The sequence below is a fragment of the Leptosomus discolor genome, chromosome 1 (assembly GCF_034619465.1).
Source record: "Leptosomus discolor isolate bLepDis1 chromosome 1, bLepDis1.hap2, whole genome shotgun sequence".
NCBI lineage: Eukaryota > Metazoa > Chordata > Aves > Leptosomiformes > Leptosomidae > Leptosomus > Leptosomus discolor.
Window position 1 is genome coordinate 202,832,027 of NC_141391.1, and position 25,355 is coordinate 202,857,381.

General features: G+C 40.8%; 1 protein-coding gene across 1 annotated transcript; it reads right to left on the reverse strand.

Annotated features, from left to right (window-relative positions):
* Positions 1-437: 437 nt before the first annotated feature.
* ERGIC2 (ERGIC and golgi 2) lies at positions 438-23,072 on the reverse strand. Its single transcript, XM_009959444.2, has 13 exons — positions 22,967-23,072; positions 19,013-19,121; positions 16,823-16,869; positions 15,686-15,756; positions 14,121-14,161; positions 13,276-13,377; positions 11,666-11,761; positions 9,865-9,920; positions 8,793-8,891; positions 7,473-7,570; positions 3,674-3,836; positions 2,742-2,821; positions 438-1,987 (listed from the first exon to the last, which is right to left on the reverse strand). Exons 1-13 carry the CDS (start codon positions 23,070-23,072, stop codon positions 1,922-1,924), a joined length of 1,134 nt encoding a protein of 377 aa, XP_009957746.1. The 3' UTR covers positions 438-1,921.
* Between the last annotated feature and the right edge of the window lie 2,283 nt (positions 23,073-25,355).

Sequence of the window (25,355 nt, forward strand, 5' to 3'; positions counted from 1 at the left end):
AAGCCCAAAGCAGAACCAGTCTGAGCAGAAGCAGAGAAGAAACCTCAGAGGGAAATGCCAAAGAGAAATGGGAACCAAAAATTTACAGCTTTTGATTTTCTTGTTTACCAAGGACAAGAGCTTCCCAAGTGGCTGGAGTTTTAATTGGTGTTAAAAAAACACAAAAGAGAAAACCACAAACCTGGCTGTCAACCCCACGGACCTGGCTTCCTTGAACTTCTGTCTTTCCCAACAGTCAAATTGAACAAAGGTCTTTCCCAACAGTCAAATTGAACAAAGGTCTTTCCCATTTCCCACATTTTATTTACTATTTCATAGAATTTCTCCGTTTAGGAAGCCCTTTGCTTTGCATAGCAACTCAGCTACATTATTTACACTGGGCTCATCACCAAGATCCAAGCGTTCTGTAAAGCACATTAACAGAAGTCAGCAAAATCTGACACCACCACAGAGATTTTTATTTCTCCATAATTAGTCCTCTCAATCATAATATTCATTCCATGGTAAGCAAGGCCAGGGTTGGCATCATCTCCTAATATATCATTAAATCAGTTTTGCTGAGAAGGAACCATACTATTAATCTTTTACCCTGGTGGAGTAACTGTTTAGCCACAGGTGTATGCCAGCAGTCCAGCAGTAAGAGGATGTTTTTAGTTTCTCAAAGCACCATCTGCATTAATAACATTCATTCTCATTAGCATATTTACAATATAAAACTGATATTGCTCTCTTCATTTATTTTACAAAAACCTTCATGAACAGTGAGGATTAATTCTGCAGATCCCTTATCATCTGTCTGCAGCAAAATGATTCCGATTCCCTGAAGTCACCTACTACCGACCCCACCGCTCCCTGCCTGGGCTAGCGGACCTCCCGGTGGCCCCGAATCCCGCGTTTCTGCAGCACTGAGCTGAACCGAAGCAAAGCAGCTTCCTGCTCTTTTTCCTCCTCACCTCCAGGATTTACATACCATGGCTCACGTACCAGCAGCAGGGGTACAACGAAGGTCTCAAAGTAAATTCTTTACCAAGAAAGAAGCGCACAAAGATTCCCTGATCTTTTGCTAGGGAGTCTTGCATTTTATCAAAACTGCAGTCAAATGCCTTATTTAAAAGGCTTCTTATTCCAGGTCAAAAAACTGTGCACACTGGAGCCCATTCTGAGTCCTGGGGCACTCCCACGCCACCACCAGAAGTGATATCCTCACTGCTGGCAAAGCGGCTGCGTGACAATGCAGAGGAGGAGCTCCTCGGCTCCGCACTGAGGGGGGAATGGCGGGAGGACAGAAAGGCAGTGGCTACAACCAACGTTATGGCCTGGGCTCCACCTTACTCCCTGAGCTCCCTCTTGTCTCCTGCTTCTTCAGGATTTTCTAGGATCGCTCCCCACCTGTAAGAACAGCATCTTAGCCCCCGGCCCCGCCATTATAAAAGGAGGAGGAAACCCAAACCCGTTTGTACACCTCCGAGAGACCCCAGCTCCGTGACTGTCCCTCTTTGTCTGCTGCCCAGCCCTGCCACACGTCCCGCTTGCACGCCTTTCTCCTCGGAGCCTGCGAGCCTTCCCAGGGACAGAACCAAGATCGCCAAGGTGCTTCAGGGGTCAATGGCAGTCATCACACAGACGTGCAGCTCGACCACGAATACTGTATTGGCAGCAATGCTCCTTCCACCTCCAGAAGACGGTCCTCCGCACTGGTCTCACAACCTCCTATGACGCCATGTGCACTTCGAAAGACAAAAAGTTAAGCAGATTGCTTTGTTGTTTTGGGTTTTTTTTGTTGGTTTTGGGTTTTTTTTTTTGTAAAGGTTTCATTTTTTGCTGCCCATCAGCACTGTCTCAGCGTATTGCACAACGTTTTCTTTATTATAAAAAAACATCTTCTGTATCAGGCAGGGAGAAAGAAAGTTTTCTCAGGAGGCTAATGCGTACTATTGTCTGTAATCGGAGGTAAGTGGTTGCTTGTGTGGCCATCAGCAAGTGGGACCTAGTCAAACAAAACCAAAGTGTTACTAACAGCTTGTCCAGAAACAGAATCTCCCCTCCTTCCCCCAAAACACACACTTCTTTACTCTTGGGCATTTCCTTTATGCCTTTTGCATGGTCTCCCAAACACAAATTACACAAATCCGCTTGCCTTCCCTCTTCTCCCCCAGCCCAGTCACACAACTTTGCCAGGCAGCAAACTTCAACCAAATCTGAGAGAAAGGCAGAAGTCTTAAAGGCTACCTACACTCTTAAATGGGAAAAATGAAAGTAAAACAAAATCAAGTAGTTGCCAGAGAAGCAATCATATTGATGCCCCATGAAGGGAAAGGTAACTTTCACACTGCTTGGCAGCAGCCTAATCAGCAACAACACTGAACCCCTGCAGCACCTCTTCTTCGGTCTGCAGGCCAAGCAGAAGAAGAATATGTGAGGAAGACAGATAAGGCCTGGGAAAATACATATTTTTTTGTAGCAACAGGAAAATAAAAAGAATATAATAAGGAAGATGTAGGGAATGTAGCAGAGGAATCTCCAAGAGACTCAGTTTCATGAACTCAGCTTCTTAGAAAACACCTTGCTTCCTTACACGTTAGGTTTTCCAAAGCTGTTGAATCTCTGCTCTATGCATGTCACGGGCAGGGTTTATTGTAAGCGTCTTAAATTCTACTGGGACCAAGTCCCAAAGTTGTCCTTATCATCCACCCTCGGGTAGCTGTACCACTTATTTAATACTTAGAGAAAGTTTTTCTTACCGATGTGGATCTGTAAGAGCCCAGTCTGAAACGGCAAAAAATAACTTCTGCTACAAACCTTCCAAAGCCATGTAAAATTCCTGCAACGTAAAACAAGATTTAAGTGGTCACAGGTAGTAAAACTGTAGTATTTACAGAAGTAAACTCTACACAATACTTAAATGGGACAGAGTGCAGTAAACCAGTACAGGAAACTGAGGAATCAACATAAAAAAGGAAACATCAAGGGCAGGGGGAATTCTAGCGTTCTGAAACGCACCAATAAAAGCAAAAACAAAGCTATCCAAGCAAATGTAATTCCCTCTGCCCAGCTTTCATGGGTGAATACACTCTGTGGGACAGAAATACCTACTTTGAAAGTTTTTAGTTCAAGGTCTCTTTTCTATGCTCTCTTCAAGTTGAAAATAACTTGGAATCAAGACACCCTACTATGTCTTGACTAATAAGTGAATCGTGTCTTTTCAACTTCGTTTATTCTCTTTGAAGGAGCAAATCTTGCAGTACGTTGACAAGTTACACAAGGAAAGTACTCCCCATTACTTCAGACGGAAATTTTATCTCAACTTTTGGCACTGATTTAGCAACGGATCTCAACTATAGGGAATACATGGAATAGCAGAAGTCGGCATGCGCGTGCACACATGTGTGTGTATATATATATCTATATATATCTATCTCTGTATATATATATATGTATCTCTTTGCTCTTGCAGAAGTACATAAACTATGCTACAATTACCAAAAAGGAAACAACAGGCCCTTAGAACAGCAGAAACTGCATACTGGGTCACCAAAATGAGTAACTTTCATTGCACATTTCGGTGCACATAGACAGGCTAGAGGTTCAGGACTCCCCTGGAATTCATTCGTAACATCACCATGGCCAAAAAAAAGTTCTGGTAGAACTTAAAATGGAGAGCACTGATAGTTACCTGTAGTTGAAAAAATTCCTCCAATAATGCCACACAGCCTCACTAGGAACTGCCAGAAAGGCATGTGTTCTTCTGTCACTGTCACCATAAGTGAACTGATATCGTATTTCATGAATATTCCTGACACCCCATGGCTGCCAGCTGCATGGTTAATTACTCTTTCCTGAGAGAAACACAAATTAGTCAGTTGTTATTAGACACAAAGAAAATAATCTTTGACAAAGAGTTGCTTATTCAGAGCTAGCATTCAACAGAAGACCAGGGAACTTCAAAATAACTTCGGCCGGTACCTTCTAAAAGTCAAACATCATTAAATAACAATTTACTTCCCTGGTCGCTGGTCTTCTATGCTGCATATCAACGCTCACTGTCAGCCTCTGGTATCCTCTCAAGATTTACTTTACATGGTCCTTTAAACAAGGATGTTTATAATCAGGTTGCTTTTAGTGCCCATGAGGATAAGTGCCGCAGCCCTGTGACTGCCACGGTGGACTCAAGTGAGTGCACTGGTACAATACGGGGCCCCAACTCTTCCTACTTTATGCACTACTATTAATCACTTAAATCAGGAAGAGATCTTCAGGAGACATTGAGGCTGTTGAACAGCCTGAGCTATGGCTGTTTTCCCAGACAGCGTATATAAATCCACACACTGCATCTAAGGCTCAGTAGCTCTCATCCTCCCTCTTCCTTGGAGCATATCTCCGGAGCTATCTCTAGATTCAAATGCCACAGAGGATTTAATTGCTGGTTCTTAAAAGTATCAGGGAAGACCCTAAACTGGAGTATACCATAACGGAAATTCAGGAACTTAAGTTAAATTAGACCAATGTCTTTTTTTTCTCCCCTCAGTGCATACTCACACATATGCCATAATCCACTACTTCGATGTGGTGGATACAAAAATAAAAAGGAAAAAGATCAAAATTTCAAAATTCTGGGGTCTGAAACTGAATACCAGTATCAAGCCTCTTTTCAAACTTATTGTCAGTCAGGTCACTTCAGACAACAGTCACAAAGCAAGAAATGCACCTCAACAAAAACAAAAACTAACTCACCATGACTACCCTAAACAGATCAGATGCCTCAGTCCTAATCCAAGAACTTCTACAGTTTCTTCTCATTTGCCCAAATTCATAAAGCAAAAGACCCAAAAAGGAAAGCGTGGCTGCTCTAAATCTCTACTTTTTAAAAGAGGTTTCAGGAGAAAAACCTCACCACAATCTTAAGTTTCTTCCAAAAGTTTGCTATCATTTTATTGTTAGTGGAAGGTGTTGATAAATGCACTGCCAAGTAAGTCTGGCTGAAAATATACAAAGGCAGCAGAAAAGAACATAATTGGCTGAAGACAAATTCAGCCACGTCTAGGCTAATAAGAGCGGAGAAGACAGACAAGCAAGAATGAACAGAAAAACAACGTATCACAGCTCCACTTCACCCGTAGATTTAACAGTCTGTGCTCAAACCCACGCAGAACACAACACAAAACAAAAAGCAGAATACCACTTTGTAAAATACAGACTGTGCAGCTTCTCCAGTCAGCTAACGTTGACGTAAACCGTGCTGCTTCTTTTGCTACCAAACCAAAACAAAAAGGATGCCAAAATAATGTAGCAGTTACGATACCAGGTCACAGAAGCTTTGCAAAGGTTAAAAAAACCCAAATAAAACCAAAACACAAACCACCAACCCAAAGCAGTACAGAATGCTTTCTGTATTTCAAGAGCATGACAACAGCATGACAACATTCAGCATCACAGGATGGATGTCCAGGCACACTACGAAGGAAGAGAAGGCTGAAGGTAGTTAAACAGACCTTGCCACTGGCAAGGGACAAAAAGGGTTGGTTTTTTGTTTGTTTTTCCTCTATTGTTTCCCTAAGCCTTATTGATCTTTTGAGGTCAAACGGTGAAAGAAAGAATACGAAGTTAAACAGAACGCCCAAAACTCCACCCTCAAATGATACAGAATTCTTTTTCTGCTAACCATTTTGGTCTGCTTCGAGCTTCTACTGCTGCGGAAGATTTAACTGTTGGTTGCTAAAACCTGTTGAAAATAACTAGCCCTGCATTGGTATCTCAAGTATCAGTGAACCTTTGCTAGAGTTAAATCTTTTTAACACGGACAAACACAGTTATCTCAAACATCAACAACAGCAGAGATGATTCTGCCCACACCTTTCAAACTCTGCTTCCCAGTCTGTTCACCATGGGCAATTAAACCTCACTGTATTCAAGTTTTAGCTATGGCTACCGACCACCTTTTTGCAGGTCTGTGTATGTGCCCACTCTTACAAAATAAATGCCCTAGGTTGTGCAGCGTTAATTGTTCTCAATAGCCTTTCCCAGCTCATCTGCTAGGGGTATTTGGTTTCCAAAGATAGACACAAACAAAATTTACACTCAGTGGGGCTACCTACGGAAACAGTGAGAGCAACTTCACCTCCACTATTCACAAGCTTTTCTCCTAAGCAACTCATGACTGCACTGCAACTTTCATAACAAATGAAAACTGAAGAGCTAACGGAGACTGCACAATTAACTGACAGAAACCACCCTTCCAGCAGAAGGAGAGAAAAATTTGATACAAGACTAGGAAATGCAATAAGGAGTAAGATAAGCAGTTGATTGACATTCAGAAGTTTAAGGAGTGCCTTAGTGGTTGCAGATTGTGCAGAGAAAACATGAAACAGGCTGCTAGACCAGCAGGAGATGGGAGTATACTGCACCATGAAATTCCTCTTTGTTCCTCTCTCTACTCCAGCTTTCATGAGTATTAGAGCAAACTTTTCCTTCCAGTGGCCTGCATGTCTCAAGTTGAACCCCAAGATAGCACCTCTACCCTACTTCCCCATGCTATGTATTTTTCAGAAGCACAGCATGGAATTGTGAGGAAACAAGGAGTTTTCTCCCTTGGAGAACACCACAAACTGTATTACAGTGAACTGCCATCCTAATCTCTGAATTTCCTTTCAACCCAAGGCTTCCTTCTCACCTCTCACTTTATCTGCCTTTTTAATTAAGCTTTTCACAAAGAATTTTTTCTTTGGCTTTTGAATAAAAGATCGGAACAGAGTTCAGTGTCTGGAAATGAGACACATAACTGGTGCAAATAAGGCCTTTCACTTATTTACAGCAGTCTTTAAAATTAGCACCTTATGATTGCCCATGCGCTACGCTCCAATAACTTCTTTCTTTACGGAGTCAGAATTAAAAGCCTCTCCAAGCCCAGGATGCTCTCTAGTCTGGAGAATAATTAAAGTTGGTCCAACAACGGTTAAACAAGACAGCTGAGAGACAGGGATGCTTTCTGGGCGATTAGTTTTTCATACAAACTACCTTTGTTCCCATTTCTAACACGCCACAACCAAGTTCAGGACATTCAAGTGAGATGCGTTCTTTGGTTTGCTTCCCACGTGGCTAAAAAGCAAAAGGTGGATTAAATATTTGTAAAGCTACACACAAGATTACAGACCCAGGATTTCCCCCATCACCACTATTAGCATCCAGTGAAGTGGAAGTGACTGGGTATCCAACCATTAATTCTAGTATCAGGCTCCAGATGCAACACACTAGTGCAAGAAGTTAGCACGTGTCGCCAAGCACACATGTTTTACCATCAGTATTACATCACTAACAGATAAACCTAGTGCATTGGAACATTCTACAGAGTCCCTTCACAACAGAGGAGCTTTCAAAACCACGGTACAACTAAGTCTTCGTTTTCACATTTGACCTTTTGTTAAGAACAATCACTGTTAGATTTTTCTACGCGTGGTTTTCTCTTTACTTCTACTTACCCTTTCTGTCACTGAAAATTGATGAGTTTCTGCTGAAATTTTGTATGTATGGAGTTTGGTTGGCACAACTGTGATGAAATATTGGAACATCTGGTTGTCTAGGAAAAAAAACAAAACTCACTGTTGAATTAAGTACAGAGTTCAAAGACCACCTGAGACATTCACAAATAAATCAAATAATATTTAAAACAGTTAATCAGCTAAGCCATTTACACTAGGGACATTCTCCAAGGAGTCCCAGCACTGCCAAAACTACTTCAGCACCATTTGCGTGAACAAAGTTAGTTTCCATGGGCAAGGCCAATGTCACATTTGTACTCGGAGAAATTTACATTTTACCCATGTAATGAAAAGATTCATTAAGGTCAGGCCACTCAAAGCTCCAAGTGAAATACACAGACAGTGTTTTCCAGAACTGAACAAGTTTCACACAGTCACATTTTGCATGATACATACACCTCGACAGTGGTTTGAATGGATTTTAGCCATTGGATTGTCTATACAACGCTGGAAGCCCTTCTAATCCGGTTACAGTTTTTCTCTTGATTAGACAGACTTCTAGAGAATTCTTCCAGAGCAACCAGCACGCTTATGCATTTATGACTGCTCTGTCCTCGTGCAATTCCCTAAGAGAAGAAACACTGATAGACTGAAGCAATTTGTTTCAACTACCCTAAACCACTCTGGCTGGAACAGCCAATGGACTGTCTGACTTTGAGACAACAGCAGCTTTAGAAGGTTCTGGGGATCACCCTCATGGGGAACGCAAGTCAGAGGACGAGGCACAGGTAGCTCTGTAAAGTAGGTTACTGCACTCCTTTATTTATACATGAGGAAACAAAGTGATACACAAACCCTTCCTGCAGTAGCCTCACAAAATACACCATGGAAGTGACAAACACACAGGAACAGAATCCAAGACTCATGATGCTACTTACTTTTTTTAAAACCAAGTCAGACTTATTTTTCCCCCTTTACAACAACAATCAGATCTATGAATCTCCACTGCAGCCTACTGCTGCAAAATTCTTTGCAGTATGTCCAGACATACTGTAAATTCAACATTACATAAACCTGGGCGAAACTGCAAATCAACTTCAGCAAAACAGCAAAGTACAGTTACAGTGATACTGATACCAAAAAGAAATCATGCCTTTAAGAGGCCACGTAGATAACTGAACAGTGCATTGCTCACTACCAAATTTAGAAGGACATGCTGTTTGTAAATCACAACGTTCATGAAACATGGTAGTACTTTAAATGTAATTATTGGAAAAATACAGAAAACAAGATGCTTTTTTAAAAACACACAACACTTACGATCCGATGCTATTTTTTCTGTTCCATCTAAAGGATTAATAATTCCCGGAATAAGCTCCCCAAATGACAAATGATCTATTCTATGAGAGAAGTTGTAGGCTGAAAGACAATAGAAAGGAATGAAACAACATCTTTAAACTACGAGATTCTGTAGTCTTTTGGGAGAAAAAGATGCACCCATTTCTCACATCGGAAAATGCATCAGAGTATTTCAAACACTAGTGTGCATTTCATTGGTTTTGTGCCCGTGACTATATCAATACACCTGTGTATGTGTTTCAAACAAAACTCAAATCCAAAATATTTAACACAAATTCCATTTCTCTGGAAAAAAATCTTCTAAACCAAATTATAACTATCTGAATCAACCCTGGAGCTGAAGAGAGTTAAAATTTCATGACAAGAAATTTCTAGTTGGCCAAATACTGAAGTTATTCTGCAGTTCAGGTTCTTGTATAAAATGGTATTAAAAAGACTAAAATTTCATAAATTATATGTACAGAGGACGCATAAGGCAACTGCCAAGTTACTACATTGCCTGATTTTGCAAAGACATTTAAGCTCTATAATATTGTACATTTGTGTTGACATAAATTCACGGGCAGGTATTTGGAGGTTTAACCATAACCAAGTTCATTTTTCACAGTAAGTCACCCTTGCCTCACATAAAGTATGGCAGCAGCACATGTTTAGTATCTAGACTCATAACCTAAAAATGAAGTTTCTAAGGACAAAGGTCAGAAATTTTTAACCTTATAAAAACAGATTGTGCAGGAAATAGGTAGTTTGGATGGTATTTTGTACAGTATCTGTGTTCCAACAAAATACATCTGAGATTCCTGCATTAGCATTACTGTAGAAGCAACCTGAAGATAATACTAAGAGTGTTAAACATATGAAAGTAAGTCACTGCTGTGTCGTAATGTTGCAAAGAACATCCTTCACTTTCTTCTACAGTGCAATTGCCCAGCTGGAACATCTTTACAGCAGCAACCTACGTTAACGGATCAACTGGGAGACAGCAGTCTGAACGAAAGGAATCGCTTGTAGGGAGACAACTGAAAGAACTTACACTCGTGGCTTACAAGGGCTGCCAAGTGTGCATGGCCTCGAGGGTGTGGTATTGCCCTAAAGAAAGCAAGATATGTTTTATGAAAGATTCGTTTAATGAATCCACACAAAAAACAGCTTTCCTAAACAAGCCTATGTAGAAAAATTACCTCTCCCCCTCTATTTCAATAAATACTATATATATGTATTTAAAAATATGCATATATAAAACATGTGTTGAAATATATATTATATATATATGTTTTGCTAACATACATATATAAATAATGTGTGCATCTATATTAAAAAATGACATTTTTATTACTGATGAGTACAGGCAGCCTGAACAACAAGGTACAGGAACATTAGACTCATGAAAACCCTCTTGCACAAAATTAGTGTCTTGCATTTTTAGAAATGTCAAAAACACATCGAGTCACTAGGCTACTAGAAGAGCCACCAAGGCCTACCACATTAAAAGCTGCAGAACTGCTCAAGTGACTACTGAAAACTTCACTGCGCTTGTTCTACAGCTAAGCAAGTTAACTACGCTCTGTATTTGCTCCCTGACTAAGCGAGTTAACCTCAGGTCTGGACACTTGTTTGTAGACGTGCAAAGAAAGTGCAATGCAGAGCTTGGTAACAGAGCAAAGGGGGGAAAAAAGTGCAACTCTGGGAAGTAAGATGGTCTCTCAGCCACCCTTTATCCCCACCAGTCCAGCCAATAATGCAGGAAACTATCCCTACTTAGCTTAAGTTAAATGATTACCAAATGCGTGTATGTTTTGGACTAACAGAAGGTGGAGACAGACAATGAGATCAGTCAAGACGGGACTACAACAAATAACCAGGCAATAAGGTACAAAGGTGGCCAGTGAGACAAGTCATTAAAAAAAAAAAAAAACCAACCCTACAAGAGAAAGGGCAACTTTGCAGAAGTACAAATGTAATGATGGGCAAAAGGAAGCAAAGGAAAGCAAAAGATTATTCAGGGTTGCAGAACTAGAGACACAGAGAGAGACGTGATGGCAGTACAGATGAAAGGCTGAAACGATCGAGTCTGGAAAGGGCTTAAGAAATTGGACATCTAGGGGCAGATCAGAGAGGTGGTACAAGACCAGACAGCAGTGACATTTGGAGAAATAACCACACAAAGACAGCAGCTGGAACGACGTGTGGACAAATTAGAGAGCACAGACTGCACGCTAAGGTCTCTGGTGACAGGCAGACAAGCAAGGACAGCAGTGCTGGAGAGCACAGAGGAAAGTCAACTCTAGTTTGCAGGCAGCGTATATAAGCTAATGCCATTGCCAAATCACATCAGAAAGTCTCTCTGCAAATCAAGATGCACTGGCATTTAGTTCCCTAACTAGGGTTCTTTAACTGTGTTATCTCAGCACTGAAATGGCACATATCTACACTTCGGCCATGTTAGTGAACTGTGTGCCAGCAGAAAGGAGAAGTCTGGACAGGCTCAAAGAATGGAGGCAAGTACAAGCAGTCCTCTCCATGCCGTACACTGACAGAGGACTTCTTTTCATCCTGTAAGACACTGGAATTCATAACTACTACGCTGCAAGCAACAATGCACTGCACTGCGTTGTTTTAGTAACTTATGAAGAAATTTGGTTTTAACTGTGTAAGAAAAGACACCACAAGGAAAATAATACCAAGTATGTGTACAGGAAGGTTAATAAAAAAAAACAGTCAGTAACTCAAAAGTGTAAATGCACACACACACACACACACATGCATTGTATAGAATATAGAAGTCAACTCCTTTTTGTCGTTTGATTTATTTTCAGGAATTGAACAGAACATACTTGCCCACAGTTATGTGAAAATTCCCTGCCACTTTATTGACATAGAGATGACCGTGAATTCTGCATGCATCTGGAGACTGCAATGAATTATCTTCCCTGTTTAAACAAAAACAACATAAAGAGTACTTCAGAATATTCACTAACAGAAATAACAGCAGTACAGTGAGATTTCATTTTCCTAGCATAAAGACAGCATTATCATCTACCTCTCCTTATCGTATTCTTCTGGAATTACAGCAGGGATGGCGGAAGGGAGGGAAGCTAATAAAGGTCAGTCTGATGAAACCAAAAAAAGCTTGTGTTTGTACTTGTATTCAGAGATCTGGCCTACAAAGCTAACTTAGGATACCTGAACATGTGAACAGAAAATGAAAGACCATAAGTATATCTTGCTGCCCTGGGGATTTTCTTTTCAATTATTTCCACCAAAAATAGTTTGTTGGAAAATATTTAATGCTACAATGAACAGAACAAAACTTATTGGTCATGTTAAGAACAACGTAGCAAGAATAGCTTTCAACATTTATTTTTCATGAAATCATCTTCTTCTCAACTTGTTGGGACATCGACAACTCAGAATGTATTTCAAAATCTGCTCCTTAGACAGAGATGAAAAAAATATATACAGTTTTTTTAAACACATCTCAAGCATAAATACCATCTCAAATACTCACTAACAAGTATCACAGAGGCACAGAAGGACTTAATGAATCTGAAGACATCAACTAAATGAGAAAAAAGATTTTTTTGAGCCCTCTTCAGCCTTGCCTTAGGAAGAAAGGACGTATTTAGTCCTCAAACAGGGAGATGTCAAAATGGGAAGTGCATACACCGGTTTTGGTGGTTGTTTTATTTATGGCTTGCTGGGGGGGGGCGGTATTTTTCTTTGTTTTTAAGGGGAAAGGAATTTCAGCTTTCATGTAGAAAGCACTTTCCCCTGGAAAAAAAAAAAAAAAAAAATCACATAGCTTCTAGATTCAGGCAGACCAAGCCTTCTATGCGTTAATCTCTTGGCGGTATGTGGGTAGTTGGAATAAAGTGTAAACAGCAAGTTTTCTCCACACAATTTTAACAGTGCTATCTTCAACCAGGGTATTTACTAACAAAAAATATTTTTATGCTTTTAAAATAACCAGCCTTTGAATAAAGTATTAAGTCTCAGCTAATAGCAGGATTTTTTTTAAAAGTTGCTGGATAGAAAGACATTCTTTCATTTAAAAAAAAAAAAAGACTTGTTTAGTATTGCTTTGGCATTATTAATTCACATTAAGAAGGAAGCATCAGATAAAATGGACTTAAAAAGAGGGGTCTGTGTGTGTGTATTTATGTGTGTGTCTGTATTATGTATACATATATACATATAAATAATCACGTAAAACCTGGAAAATTTCTCCAGGTTGGAAACCCCAGAGGTTTTCATAAAACAACAGCTCTCCAAAGCAAGTATCAAGTATACTACTTTAAAATGCAATAAAATGCAGTAAGGTCTTCTTTTCTTACAACCTTACCTTCCGAGAAAAAAAAAAAAAACCAACTGCAATAGAATCTGAAGTCTAATTAAATAGGGCAGGGAAAGAGGGAATGATAACACAACATCTCAATTTTCTTACCGTGGCGGCAGTGCTGTAGAAGCACTTTTAAAAGCACTTTTGAATATCACATCTTGAAGAGAGTGTTCTTCCTGCAGCCTACTCTGAATTAGCTGCAGCATCCTACAAATTACACAGACAAGCGTGAAAGCACGCAACAGTAAAAAAAACAAACCAAAAAACCCCAAAAAACTTCACAATGAATTATCAGCTCCAGTTACAGATTATAAATTGAGAAGTTAGCAGGGTTCACGTCAGTATTAAAGCGTTACACTAAGCTTTGAGAATGACATTTTACACAGAACTTAAAGCTCTGGCCTTGACAGCAGTGTGTTACCAAAATACTGGAAATAGCCAGACTTCCAAATGAGCTTCAGGTTCCGTTACAAGACTATCAGTATGGGGATCACATATCCAAACCATTCCAGTTTAAATGATAAACAATGTGTAAATTCATTTATACGAAAGACTCAAACTCACTTGCTTTCGCAAGGATGTGCCGATGTGTTACTATGGCCCAGCCTTGACATTCAGATATCAAGCTATCTGCTACGCATCCGATCCCATAATTAAAACTTGTGCTACCAAGCATTCATTTGGAAACTTGTTTGAGCAAGGCCATACATCTTGGCTTGTAACTGCATGACCCAATTCCACAAATAAGCTCAAAGCCAATTTTTTCCATAACAGAGGTCTCAAATCATGAGAAAACCGAAGTAAATTAACGTTTTCACAGGTTTGCACCCTTAAATTAAAAGCAAAGCTGTTAGACCCAAGATTTAGTTCTGTCACGTGACTCTGGTGTACCTCAAAGTCACTTCCAGTACACATAATACAAACCATAGACATGCATCTCAGTGCTTTACCTTTGCCATTCTTTTTGTTGTGGACTGAGATCAAATACTACCTGAAACAAAAATAACACATCTAATAAAACATGCAGGAAGCATTGAAGTCCCATCCATGAAACCCAGAAGAGAACTGGTGTGTAGGAAGAGGTGGTGAGTTATAGTCAGCTTCACAGTTGGTACCACATACTGGAGTTTATGAAAGGGCTTTGCACTTAGTGTTCAAGTATGGAAATTTCTGTCCATCCATCGTCCGTGTCCCCCCCCGAATCATTCACTTGTTTGCATTTATAACTTTCACATCTTTTCCTAAAGTTCTCGTAACTTGAGTCAGCAGTCTGCCCTCCTAGCCTTTGACTAACAAGTGCTAGAAGCAGCAGTGAGTGGCAATTTAATTCTACATGCATGATTTTGATGCAACAGCAATGAAACAAGCACAGGAGCGACCTTTGAAAGACAAGGGTCTAGGTGCAGATGTTTATTTCTAAGGTCATCCCGCACTGAGTGTTTCTTTAAGACAAGCTACCAGACTTGCTATACTTCAACCAGCCTAAGAATATCACCAGTAACATCTGTGCACTGAATTCAAATCTATGTATTGTTAACACTGACATACTCCAGACAGTAAATTCAATTGGAATTAAAGCTCAAACCTACCCAGAGCTATGGCCAAAGCAGATCAAGTACAGGAAGTTTCCTCTGTCTAAGATTATAATCATTGGGGCAACTGCTAGCATGAAGCAGCTACAGCAATGCAGAGATGACTGTCCAGACAAAAAGAGGAAATGTTCCAAGGAGAACAAACAAATAAAAACAAGGTCCTTCCCCTTCCCGAGCACATCCTTCTAATTCAACCATCAACTCCTGCTCACACACAAGTAGGAATTTGGACAAAACTGTTATGATTTGGAACATGGTTCAGTTATCAGAGAATGTAGTAATTACAGCAGGAATTTACATTCTCTAAGAGGTTTTCTGTAAATGATAAATTACTTTCACAGAATAATTACTTCAAAACTTATTGTGTTATACAAGGAAAACCATTTTAAAAGCATAGTCTTACAAGATCCAGAGCCTTCAGTTCACAATACAGAAATGAAAAGGATACTAACCCAACTTACTATCTTTAATGCAATTCCGTATTACAAGAATATCACGGTTACTTTCTATTCCTTTTTAGAATCATAGTATTCTTCTAGTTCAAAAGCAGTTACATCAATTCTCTTTCTATGAGAGCTCTGAGAGTTTTCCTTCCATATCAAATACTGTTAGCATTTATCCCTAGAATCTACACATGTAAAAACAACCAGCTGTAGAAATCACTAGCTTGTTAAGAAGCACTGGTCGGGGAGTCTGCTGTCTTCAAATCTGCCGTGCTCGCAGAAAGCGACCAGGCAGAAATCCCAATGCTAGCCTTTTTCCCTTGCAGATTCCTGGGGTAACCACTGCAGACCTCACTCAAAGATCAGACAATACTTGGGGAGGTTCTGTGCAGCCCAGTTGTGGGGGGGAAAAGAAAAAAACAAAACACAAGCAAGCAAGCCAGCCCAGCAGAGCTCCACAACAAGTAAGAATCAACTTACTGGTTCATAGATTAGCCCATCCGCAGAGGCGACCATTGTTTCTGCTAAATCCAGAACATCAGCCCCCACATCTATTTTAAACATGGAGAAAAATATTAATAATTATACAGAGATCATAAACAAACTAAAAAAGTAACGTTGCAAACCTGTCATGTCAGAGTATCATCAACTGATGTACAGCAACCAGAAACAAGCTTTTCAGATTTGCAGTATTTTCTCACTGACGTTAACACCTTCAGAGATGTTGTACGAACCACAGACACAAGCTCCCTAGGATCTGCTATGCATAAGTATTTTTTCCTGTTTCATAAGCACTGAATCCAAACCAAGACTAGTCAAAACAGACAATAAAATTTTATTTCTTAAATGAAAAAAAAAAAAAATCAGAATTTCAGGTTTTTTTATGCTAACGGGAAAATAACTGAAAAAATTAAAATAAATGTTAAAGAGTAAGAAGGGATGACTTGTGAATTAATACTTGTGAGATGAACACAAACTATATGGTACTGATGTACCACACAATTAATGCAAGGTTTAACCTAGCCAGATAAGTGAGTCTTGAAGATTTGCTTGCACTCCTGGTAAAAGTAGTATTCTCTCCCTTTCTCAGTCCAGTACAACCAAATCCAGTCCATACAAATAATGGTTCATTACCTAAATGATGTCAAAAGAACAGTAAGCATTGCCTTTAAATGGGAAGGCATCCATATGTGTTCACCAGGAAGATGAATCACCCTATGGTCCCAGTATTGTTAAACAATAGACCAGGTTAATATTTGCCAAGTTCATAAACACATAAAAGTTGTGATAAATTCCTGCTCCTGAGTTGGGTCTCACAATGAGCTTTTAGAATATTCCAGCTAGAGAGAGACTGGAACAACAGATCCTTTTTTTGCTGACAGACAAAGCAAAGTTCTACAAGATGCGAATGAGATGGCATAGATACTTTCTTCACACCTCCTACCAATTCTTTCAGTGAGTCATATGCCATCAAGATCACTATATACACCATCAGATCAGAAGAAATCTCACTGTTAGAATACTCCGAACAATATCCAACTATATTGCAAGCAAATGAAAAAAGAGCTCTGAAGAGCTTTTAAAGTCTTTCAAAACTTTCACTGATGGAATACTTACATTGACACCTCATGGCAACTGTAATATCAATATTGATTCTTAACTTACTGGAAAGAAAGAAAAAGGCAAAAATCTAGTAAGTAACATTGAACAGAAATATCGATATATATTACTAAAATTCTCAGATTACTTTCAAAAACACAGTCAAATAAGAGCATTTACATCAACAAATATAACCCTAGAGCTGTTTAAAATTCAGGTGAACCAAGGTGAACTTTTAATTATTAAAGCACTGATGACCACTCATAACTTAAGAGATAAAAGCATCAGAGTTTCTTGTTGAATTTTACTATGAAACTCCTAACAGATTTTTTTGAAATATTACTGGCCCAAGAATTTGTCAGATTCTGATTGAGAATATATAGTTTTCAATATTTTACACTTTTTTTTTTCTTCCACACAACTACAACAGCGCAATAAATTACACAGAATGAAGTGGATCAGGACAACATAGGAGTTACAATTCTAAACCTGAGTAAATATTTGAGCACCTTCTTCCTGTTTTGTCCTTAAGACACGACATTGTATTTCCAGTGTCCTAATCAGAATTCCTCAGGACAGTGACACCTGGGATCACGCTGAGAAGTTGCTAAAACCAGTTCCCAGAAAACACTGCCATGTCATAAGGATCGTAGGTTTTGCTAGCACTGCTTCTGGAAAACATTCTTTGCTCAAAAATGCTCCCATATTATACTAGCAAAATGCCTTGTATGTTAAGATCTTTGTCCTGAATGTTTTCATAACAAGAGGAAGTGAGACATAGTTCTTCCCATCAGTGGAAAAAAAAACAACACCCCAAAAAAACTCCATCACATGAAAAGTCTGATCATGTGGCATTCCCCAATACTCTGGGCATTTCCTATTGGTTTTCCTGTTAGTTTCACAAAAGTTATTTAAACTATAACGAATAAATCCCATCACTAGAATCGCATGGTCCTATCACCTCCAGGGAGCTGCTTCTGGGAACTTGGCTGACCGCAAACGAATCACATAAGCAAGGGATCCAACACTGGCTCAACTTGGGATCAGACATGGTCAGCAGACAAGAGAAAAGCAGTTAATGTGTTACCAACCTCCATTGGTTTAAATCGTCACAGAATCGCAGGCTGAGTGATTAGCCCACGATCAGCCCAAAATCTGCAGGAGGATGTCTCCCAAGTCTTAGCCAACAGACTATCCTTCCCGCGCAATAGCTTCACTAGGGAAATAACCTACATTAGCAAAGACCTAAATGTGAAACTCCCATCTGCCTGAATGGATTTACTCTAACTTCAGGTTCTGATGCATCTTCCTTAAATTTCTCACTTTTTTAAATTTTTCATTACAGAAACCTTTCTATTTGTGATGTACAAGACATCCAATTAATAGATGTGATTTTAGCTTGTTACCACAGCAACTAGTCAAACAGCTTTTAAAGTTATTTCCATTCCAGACGCATGATATTTGAAGGTGTTTAAGTGCACACAATCTCCATTAACTTCCCATGGACTCATGGGTGCCTGACCACCTCAGGAAGAAAGGCAAAGGCAGACCAGGCAAGCACATGAAACCAACAGTAAATGTGTCTTCAGCCGATCTCGGAGGCCATAACAGGAGACAAGATCAGTAGCAGCCACCAGTTCCGAATGCTTAAGGTTCACCCCCAGCAGCACCAAGTGTAACGGCAATATACTAACTGTATAAACTAAAGTAAGCGTGGATGGAAGTGTTCAGGGCCAGGCTGGATGGGGCTTAGAGCAACCTGGTCTAGCGAGAGGTGTCCCTGCCCGTGGTAGGGGGGTTGGAACTAGATGATCTTTAAGGTCCCATCCAACCCAAACCACTCTATGATTCTATGATTGTACAAATGAAGCATCATGCGAACATGGTGGGTTTACATAGCTGATGTGGAGTTACATATTACGGTGTCCTCCAAATTGTTAGCAAACAATTCCTCAGGGGACTCCACCAACAAACCTACGCTATTTTGACTTCTTCATTGCAGAAACCTCAATTTCTCTTCTTCATAGATTCCAGAAAAGAAAAAAAAAAAATAAATCGGTCAACAGAAGAAAAACCAAGTCCCTTTAGTATTTCATTTTTAATTTCAATCATAAATTGCTTGCAAATCACATGAAGTTTTAAAATCTATTCTGTCCTGAAATGCAAACAACTTAAATTTTAAAAGGAATTACAATGAATAAAAATTACCTAGTAAAATCTTTGTCTACTTCATATTCATATTTCATCCATGTGTCCCGATACACCGTGAACTCCATTATAGTCAGGAAAGCTATCGTTGTAAATGCTATCAGAGAAACTGAGCGGGCAAAAGGGAAAAAAAATAGTTTAGATTGTGAAAAGTATTATTCAGAAACGTAAGCAGAACAAAATTCTAACATTCCAGAATCTGAGCATTACCAGAACAATACTGGCATCTTTGATTTATACATCCATAAACTGCTCTTAGAAAAAGGTTTTCGTGTCTACTCTAGGTGGTCCTGTCCTGGCAGGAGGGTTGGACTAGATGGTCTTTCAAGGTCCCTTCCAACCACTAACATCCTGTGATTCTGTGATATCTGCAGTATTTGCATTTACACAGGAGGAGAAAAGAACAAGTCCTACCTCAGCATCAAGGAAGAAGTACTTTTACTTTAAGTACAGTCAAATACTAGAATGATGGGGAGGTTGTGAAATCCCTGGAAGATTTAAGAACAGGCTAAATCCTCCTCCACATATAAAACAAAGTGCCCACAAATCTCTGTCAGGGATGGTCTAGGCAAACTCAATCCTAAATTCAAGCATGAAGGAATGAGGAGATGCACCCTGAAGTCCCTTCAAGCCCCTACTCGTATACAACCTAAGCTTTTGTAAAAAAAAATTTTATATCTACTTTTAGAGCCAAGACGAGAAATAACATGCATTATATGCACTGTTCAGTGAGAAAAAGGTTCCCTGATCGTATTACTTGTGGACAGCTGCAGAGTCAGGACTCCAACCCCAATATTTCAAACAATTCTCCCTGTGGCAGAAAGCAACACGTAGCTATCCATTCTACCAAGAGCTAAATAAGTGAAGAACTGATTTGAAATTATTTTTAGGAAGAAAACAAATTGGTATGTTTTAACGGTGTATGTGTCTCACTTATCTCCAAAGCAGCCTGTTCATCACTTGTGAAGTTGTACAACGCAAAGGGAAGTTCATCCTGCTGCACACAGTCAGAAACATAGCAGTACATGCACAGAAGCACCTGCTACACCCCTTTTATTAAATCGTGGCTTTTGCTAAGAAAAAAACAAACAGTTATGGAGCACAGGAGGGATTTGTACAGCTTATTGACAGTACACGTTTTCCACCTGCATCCTGTGGAGTCTGTGAAGGGCAACTTGAGAAGAAACAAGCCCATTGCTGATAGGCCTCAATTCACTACACAGAGTTCTACAGCCCTGAGGTGGCAGCAGGGGAATAAAGGCACTGTCCTACGGGAGCAGAAAAGGAACCACTGGCTGCAGCACTGACTGTTGCACTCATCAGCAACACTGCAAGTTCCAGCTTCCAGCTGAAGCTATGTGACCGTCATATATATGAATACCTTCATGCCAATGCATGCCATGAAAGCAGATGCACCAATCAGCTAATTATTCTGGATATCAATTTCCTTTTGGAGCCCAGGAGGCCAGACTCACCCCAGCTATGCAACAGGAAAGCTGGAGCCATACTGCCTACCCAAAGGCACACAGAAACAATTAGAACCATAGTTGCTTTCTGGGTAATTGTGAGCAAAGGTACTTTTGACTCTGAACAGAAAAATAAAAGTCTTGCAGAATTTCCAAAGAGAGATCCTCTTTTCTGAAAGCTCTCCCAGAGTTGGAGTCTCAGCCTGTTTGAGAGACCAGTACTTCTTTTGCAATTGGTTTGAAGGCACTGAAAGTCTGAAAACAGTCTTGGTATGTTTTGCATTCCTATCACACCAGAAAGTAAGCCTGGCACTTTAATCCTGAATGAAATGGGAAAGCTACATTCAGATTTTCTAATGGCATAGGATCAGACAATCCTATATTGTCATTTATAAGGTTACTGAGGTAAACCAAAGAATGCTACAGCAACTTCTGGTGTCAAGAAATCCTTAAGGCACCCTGCACAAAAGTGAAGTTCTCATGAAGGATGGTGCTACACAAAAAAAAAAAAAAAAAAAAAAAAAAAAAGGAGTTTTGAAGCATTTCTTGGTTTTCTGCGAATTACAACATAAAACCAACTTGCTTACTCAGGAACTGGGACTAACATTAACAAAGAGTTGTCTAATCAGCTCTTAGAGAATTTTATATACAATAATCCTTTAATTATTAACAGTGCAATTCAGGAAACAGCAAAGTAATACAGAGCCTTGTGATATTTACTTCTACACTGCAAGTGGCATAATGACTTCAAAGGCTTATCTGTAGATCGCAATTGCTTGTACCTTTTATTCAATGGAGTCTCAGACATAATTGTACACGAGAGAGATTTTTGTCCTTCATTTCAAGCTAACTGCTAGCAGTTTCCTATCTAACTGCAAACAATTCCAACAGTCCAACAGATCATAAAATCATAGAATAGTTTGGGTTGGAAGGGACCATTAAAGGTCACCTAGTCCAAGCCACCTGCAGTAAACAGGGACATCTTTAGCCAGATCAGGTTGCTCAGAGCCCTGTCCAACCTGACCTCAAGTGTTCCCAGGGATGGGGCTTCCTCCACCTCTCTAGGCAGCCAGTTCCAGTGTCTCACCACCCTCACAGTAAAGAATTTCTTCCTAATATCTAATCTAAACGTGTCCTCTCTCAGTTTGAAACCATTACCCCTTGCCCTATCACTGCACTCCCTGATCAAGAGTCCCTCCCTACCTTTCCTGCAGGCCCCCTTTTAAGTACTGAAAGGCCTCTAGAAGGTCTCCCTGGAGCCTTCTCTTCTCCAGGCTGAACAACCCCAACTCTCTCAGCCTGTCCTCACAGGGGAGGTGCTCCAGCACCCTGATCATCTTTGTGGCCTTCCTCTGGACCTGCTCCAGCAGGTCCATGTCTTTCTTGGGCTGAGGACTCCAGAGCTGGAAACAGCACTGCAGGTGGGGTCTCACCAGAGCAGAGTAGAGGGGGAGAATCACCTCCCTCGACTTGCTGGCCACACTGCTTTTGATGCAGCCCAGGATGCGACTGGCTTTCTGGGCTACAAGCACGCATTGCTGGCTCATGTTCAGCTTTTCATCCACCAATACCCCCAAGTCCTTTTCTGCAGGGCTGATCTCAGTCCCTTCATCTCCCAGCCTGTACTGATATTGGGGATTGCCCCGACCCAGCTGCAAGACGTTGCACTTGGCCTTGTTGAACCTCACGAGGTTCACATAGGCCTGCTTCTCAAGCTTGTCTAGGTCAGATGAAGTCACTATTTCCAGATCAGGCTATCTCTATCCCAACCCAACTTAAAGGCACATTTTTCTGTTCAGCTGCATACAAAAAGGTACTTCTTACAGCTACAGCTTTTTGAGAGAAGTTCAAGTGACTAATAAGGACAGTGCAAGCACATGCCCCAGATTAGTGTTTAGTTTTAGATTACTGTTTAGTTCTTCAAAGGTCTTTCCTTAATCTTAAAATCAACTACACCTTCAAGACAAAAAGCTTTAGAAAGCTGCTCTTCATCCTGATGCTTGTCTTAGCCAGCTTTTAAGACACCTCTGGAGAATGTCTGTCCTCTTCTATGAAAAGCATAGAATTGAATCCCACCTGCATTTGATCTCATGCTGACACAGTCTCACCCCAAAACCTGACACAGAGAAAAGGGCTTAGTAAGACAACAAATGAGAAAGTGTTATTACAGCCTTGGCACAGTGCGCTCCCGTGGTAATTGGTTAGAAGTTTTTATAGTGAACCTTTACATTGGTTTGAGTCTCACCAGTTTTACACAAATGTCTCCCTTCAGATGAGTGATGAATGCATCTATTTTGAAAAGATACTGAGTCTTTACCTGAAGGAGATGAACTCTGCCACTCCACAAAAGAAATCAAGAAACCAGTTTTGCCTAGTTTCAAATGAACACAGATGCCCATCTTCCTCCTATTCCAAGTTCGTATTCCCATGCATGCTAGACTGAGCTAACAGCCAACATGAACCATGTCAGCATCTCAGTAAGGCCTACCTGTGCCTCCACTTGCTGAAGTCTCCACATAGCTTTCAGGAACCTTTGGAAAGGCATCCAATTCTTTCATCAAATTCAAGGTCTTCTTCCGATTCAGTCGCCTCATCTTCAGCACAATCCTCCACCTTCTCCTTCATATATTCCCTCTGAGAATAAATGGTTGTGATTAAAAGGCACAAGCAACATTGCTCGAACTGACTGGCTATAATAATAAAACAATAATAAGGCAATTAAAACCTAAGAAATATGTTTTCAAGAAACAGCCAGATGGTCACTCTTCCATCAAGAAAACTGTTAACACTGACTGGGACACTGCTGCTTACATTCCAGCCACATCCAGCACATTCACCATTTAATTACTATGATAAATTTCTTTCTCAATTAAATTCTTATTAGTATTGGATACACTGAATTTTAAATTAAAAAACCAAACTCAGTCCTGAAGTAAGCTTGCTAAACAGACCTGACAATGCATGGAAGTCACTGACTTAGCAGGGAATATCTAATGGGCTGCATAAACTCAGGAGGATGTCAAACTGCTCGGGCTCCTACACACATACTATATGCTAAAGGAAAAAAAAAAAAGTGTATTTTTCATTTTTACAGCTGTAGAATTTTATGGTCATAATAATCAGCTTTTGTTTCCTCTATAAAAATGCCCCCCAATGCAAATTAAGTATCAAATCCTAGCTCCATCCTTCAGAATCCTTTTCATCCATGACACAATCTCTGATCCGCTTGGAGTCGTTGATACGTTAAGCAGCAGGATGCAGAGAGAAGCAGCCTGCCCAGGAAATACTGTCTTAAACTGTTTCCAAATCATGCAAATATGCTCACAACCTGGTCCCACTGACATGCTGTGTGTTTTAACAAGTTGGCACTGCTGTCTTCTTTCTGAGGAACTGCTGCACTTAGCCCAGAATTTCTGAAGCTACGAAAACCATCATGCATTTACTGTATTCTGAGGCTACATCATATTATCATCCCCTATTTAAAGACACGAAGGCAGGCGAACTAACCTACACTGCCAGCATGCGAGACTCTCCTCATCATACTCTTGTAGAAAAACCTGTTAACTCATCTCCCCTGTTTCAAGAGCGCATCAAGTCTCCAGCATGTCCTAGTGAAATCACTCAAGAGCTGTTCCCTGCTCTGCCCCTCCCTGGTGCTGAGCAGACTGTGCAATAACAAAGCAATAGGCTTTACTGGAAATGGAGTTCCCACATGAAGAACCACAATCTATGACTGCAATTTTCTCACTATGCAAACTCGCTTCAGACCTTAGTGAGAAGATACAGACTCTACACTTGGAGGGAGCATCAGTCAAGTCAGCCTGCAGAGACCAACAAAACAAACTGCGTGTGTCGCAGGGGATTAACGAAATCACAGTTAAAGTGGGCAGAGAAGACGCGTGCTGGAATAGAATTTTGGTCATACAGAATCAAAAAAAAAAAAAAAAAATCAGGGAAGCAAGGTCCTGTCCTTACTACGCTACACAACTGTGTTTTAGAGAATCATCTCAACTCCAGTCAGAGCAGCTTAAGGAAAAGCTAGAAAACCAGAGCGCAGATACGGCAAAGCAGCTGCTTGGACACAGCGACTGGAGCCATAACAGTCGTTAGCACAGAGGGAACACCGGATGGGGCTGCCTGCTATCCTACACGCTGCAGTCAGCCATGCCCTGTTTCATTCTACCACGCGTGCAGAAGCACACCGTAAAGAGGTGCAAGACAGACTGAAAGAACTGGAGGGCAATTTACTACAAAACTTTCTAAATCATCCTGCATCCGTACGTGGATTTTTTGTCATCTAGCTATAAGCGTCCGATTTGTTCATTTGTTTCTTTAATCCCAAATACACAGACTCACTTTCTGTTACAAACTGAGACACCGGGCACCTTTCTCCCTGCCCATCTTAACGTAGGTACCTCAGAAACACCAAGTATACTATTTGGAATCCACTGCTAGGAAAGTAACGCACTATGAACTCAAGAGCCAACCACGTTAAAGAACATTATTATTACAAGCTAAAAAAAATTTAAAAGCACAGTGCCAGCGCCACTAGAGACCAGAGCACCGAAGCGACCTGCGACCCAGACCCACCCGCGGGGCTCGGGCAGTCCTCGCTCACTCGCCAACTTGGAAGCGAAGCCATTACGGGCGCCGGTGCGCGTCCGAACATCCACCCCCACACCGGCGTAGCGGACCCACGCGTGAACCCCCTCCGGGGGGCCTCGCACCCAGCGCCGGCCAGCCGGCCGGCCGACCCCCACCCGGCCGCCCACGCCGAGGGAGGCGGCCGCTGGCTCGGTGGCCACACGCCTGCGAGGGCCGCGCGGTCCCAGGCCCGCAGCCACGGACCGGCAAGCCGCGGGACGGGACAGGCCGCG

Bases quoted from the DNA above. Each gene is read 5' to 3' on its own strand.
- ERGIC2 (XM_009959444.2), bottom strand. From the start codon at position 23,072: ATGAGGCGACTGAATCGGAAGAAGACCTTGAATTTGATGAAAGAATTG. The intron at 13,378-14,120 runs GTAAAGCACTGA...TGTAATTTGTAG, and splicing joins CAACAAAAAGAATGGCAAAG to GATGCTGCAGCTAATTCAGA. The intron at 8,892-9,864 runs GTAAGTTCTTTC...ATTGTCTTTCAG, and splicing joins AGCCCTTGTAAGCCACGAGT to CCTACAACTTCTCTCATAGA.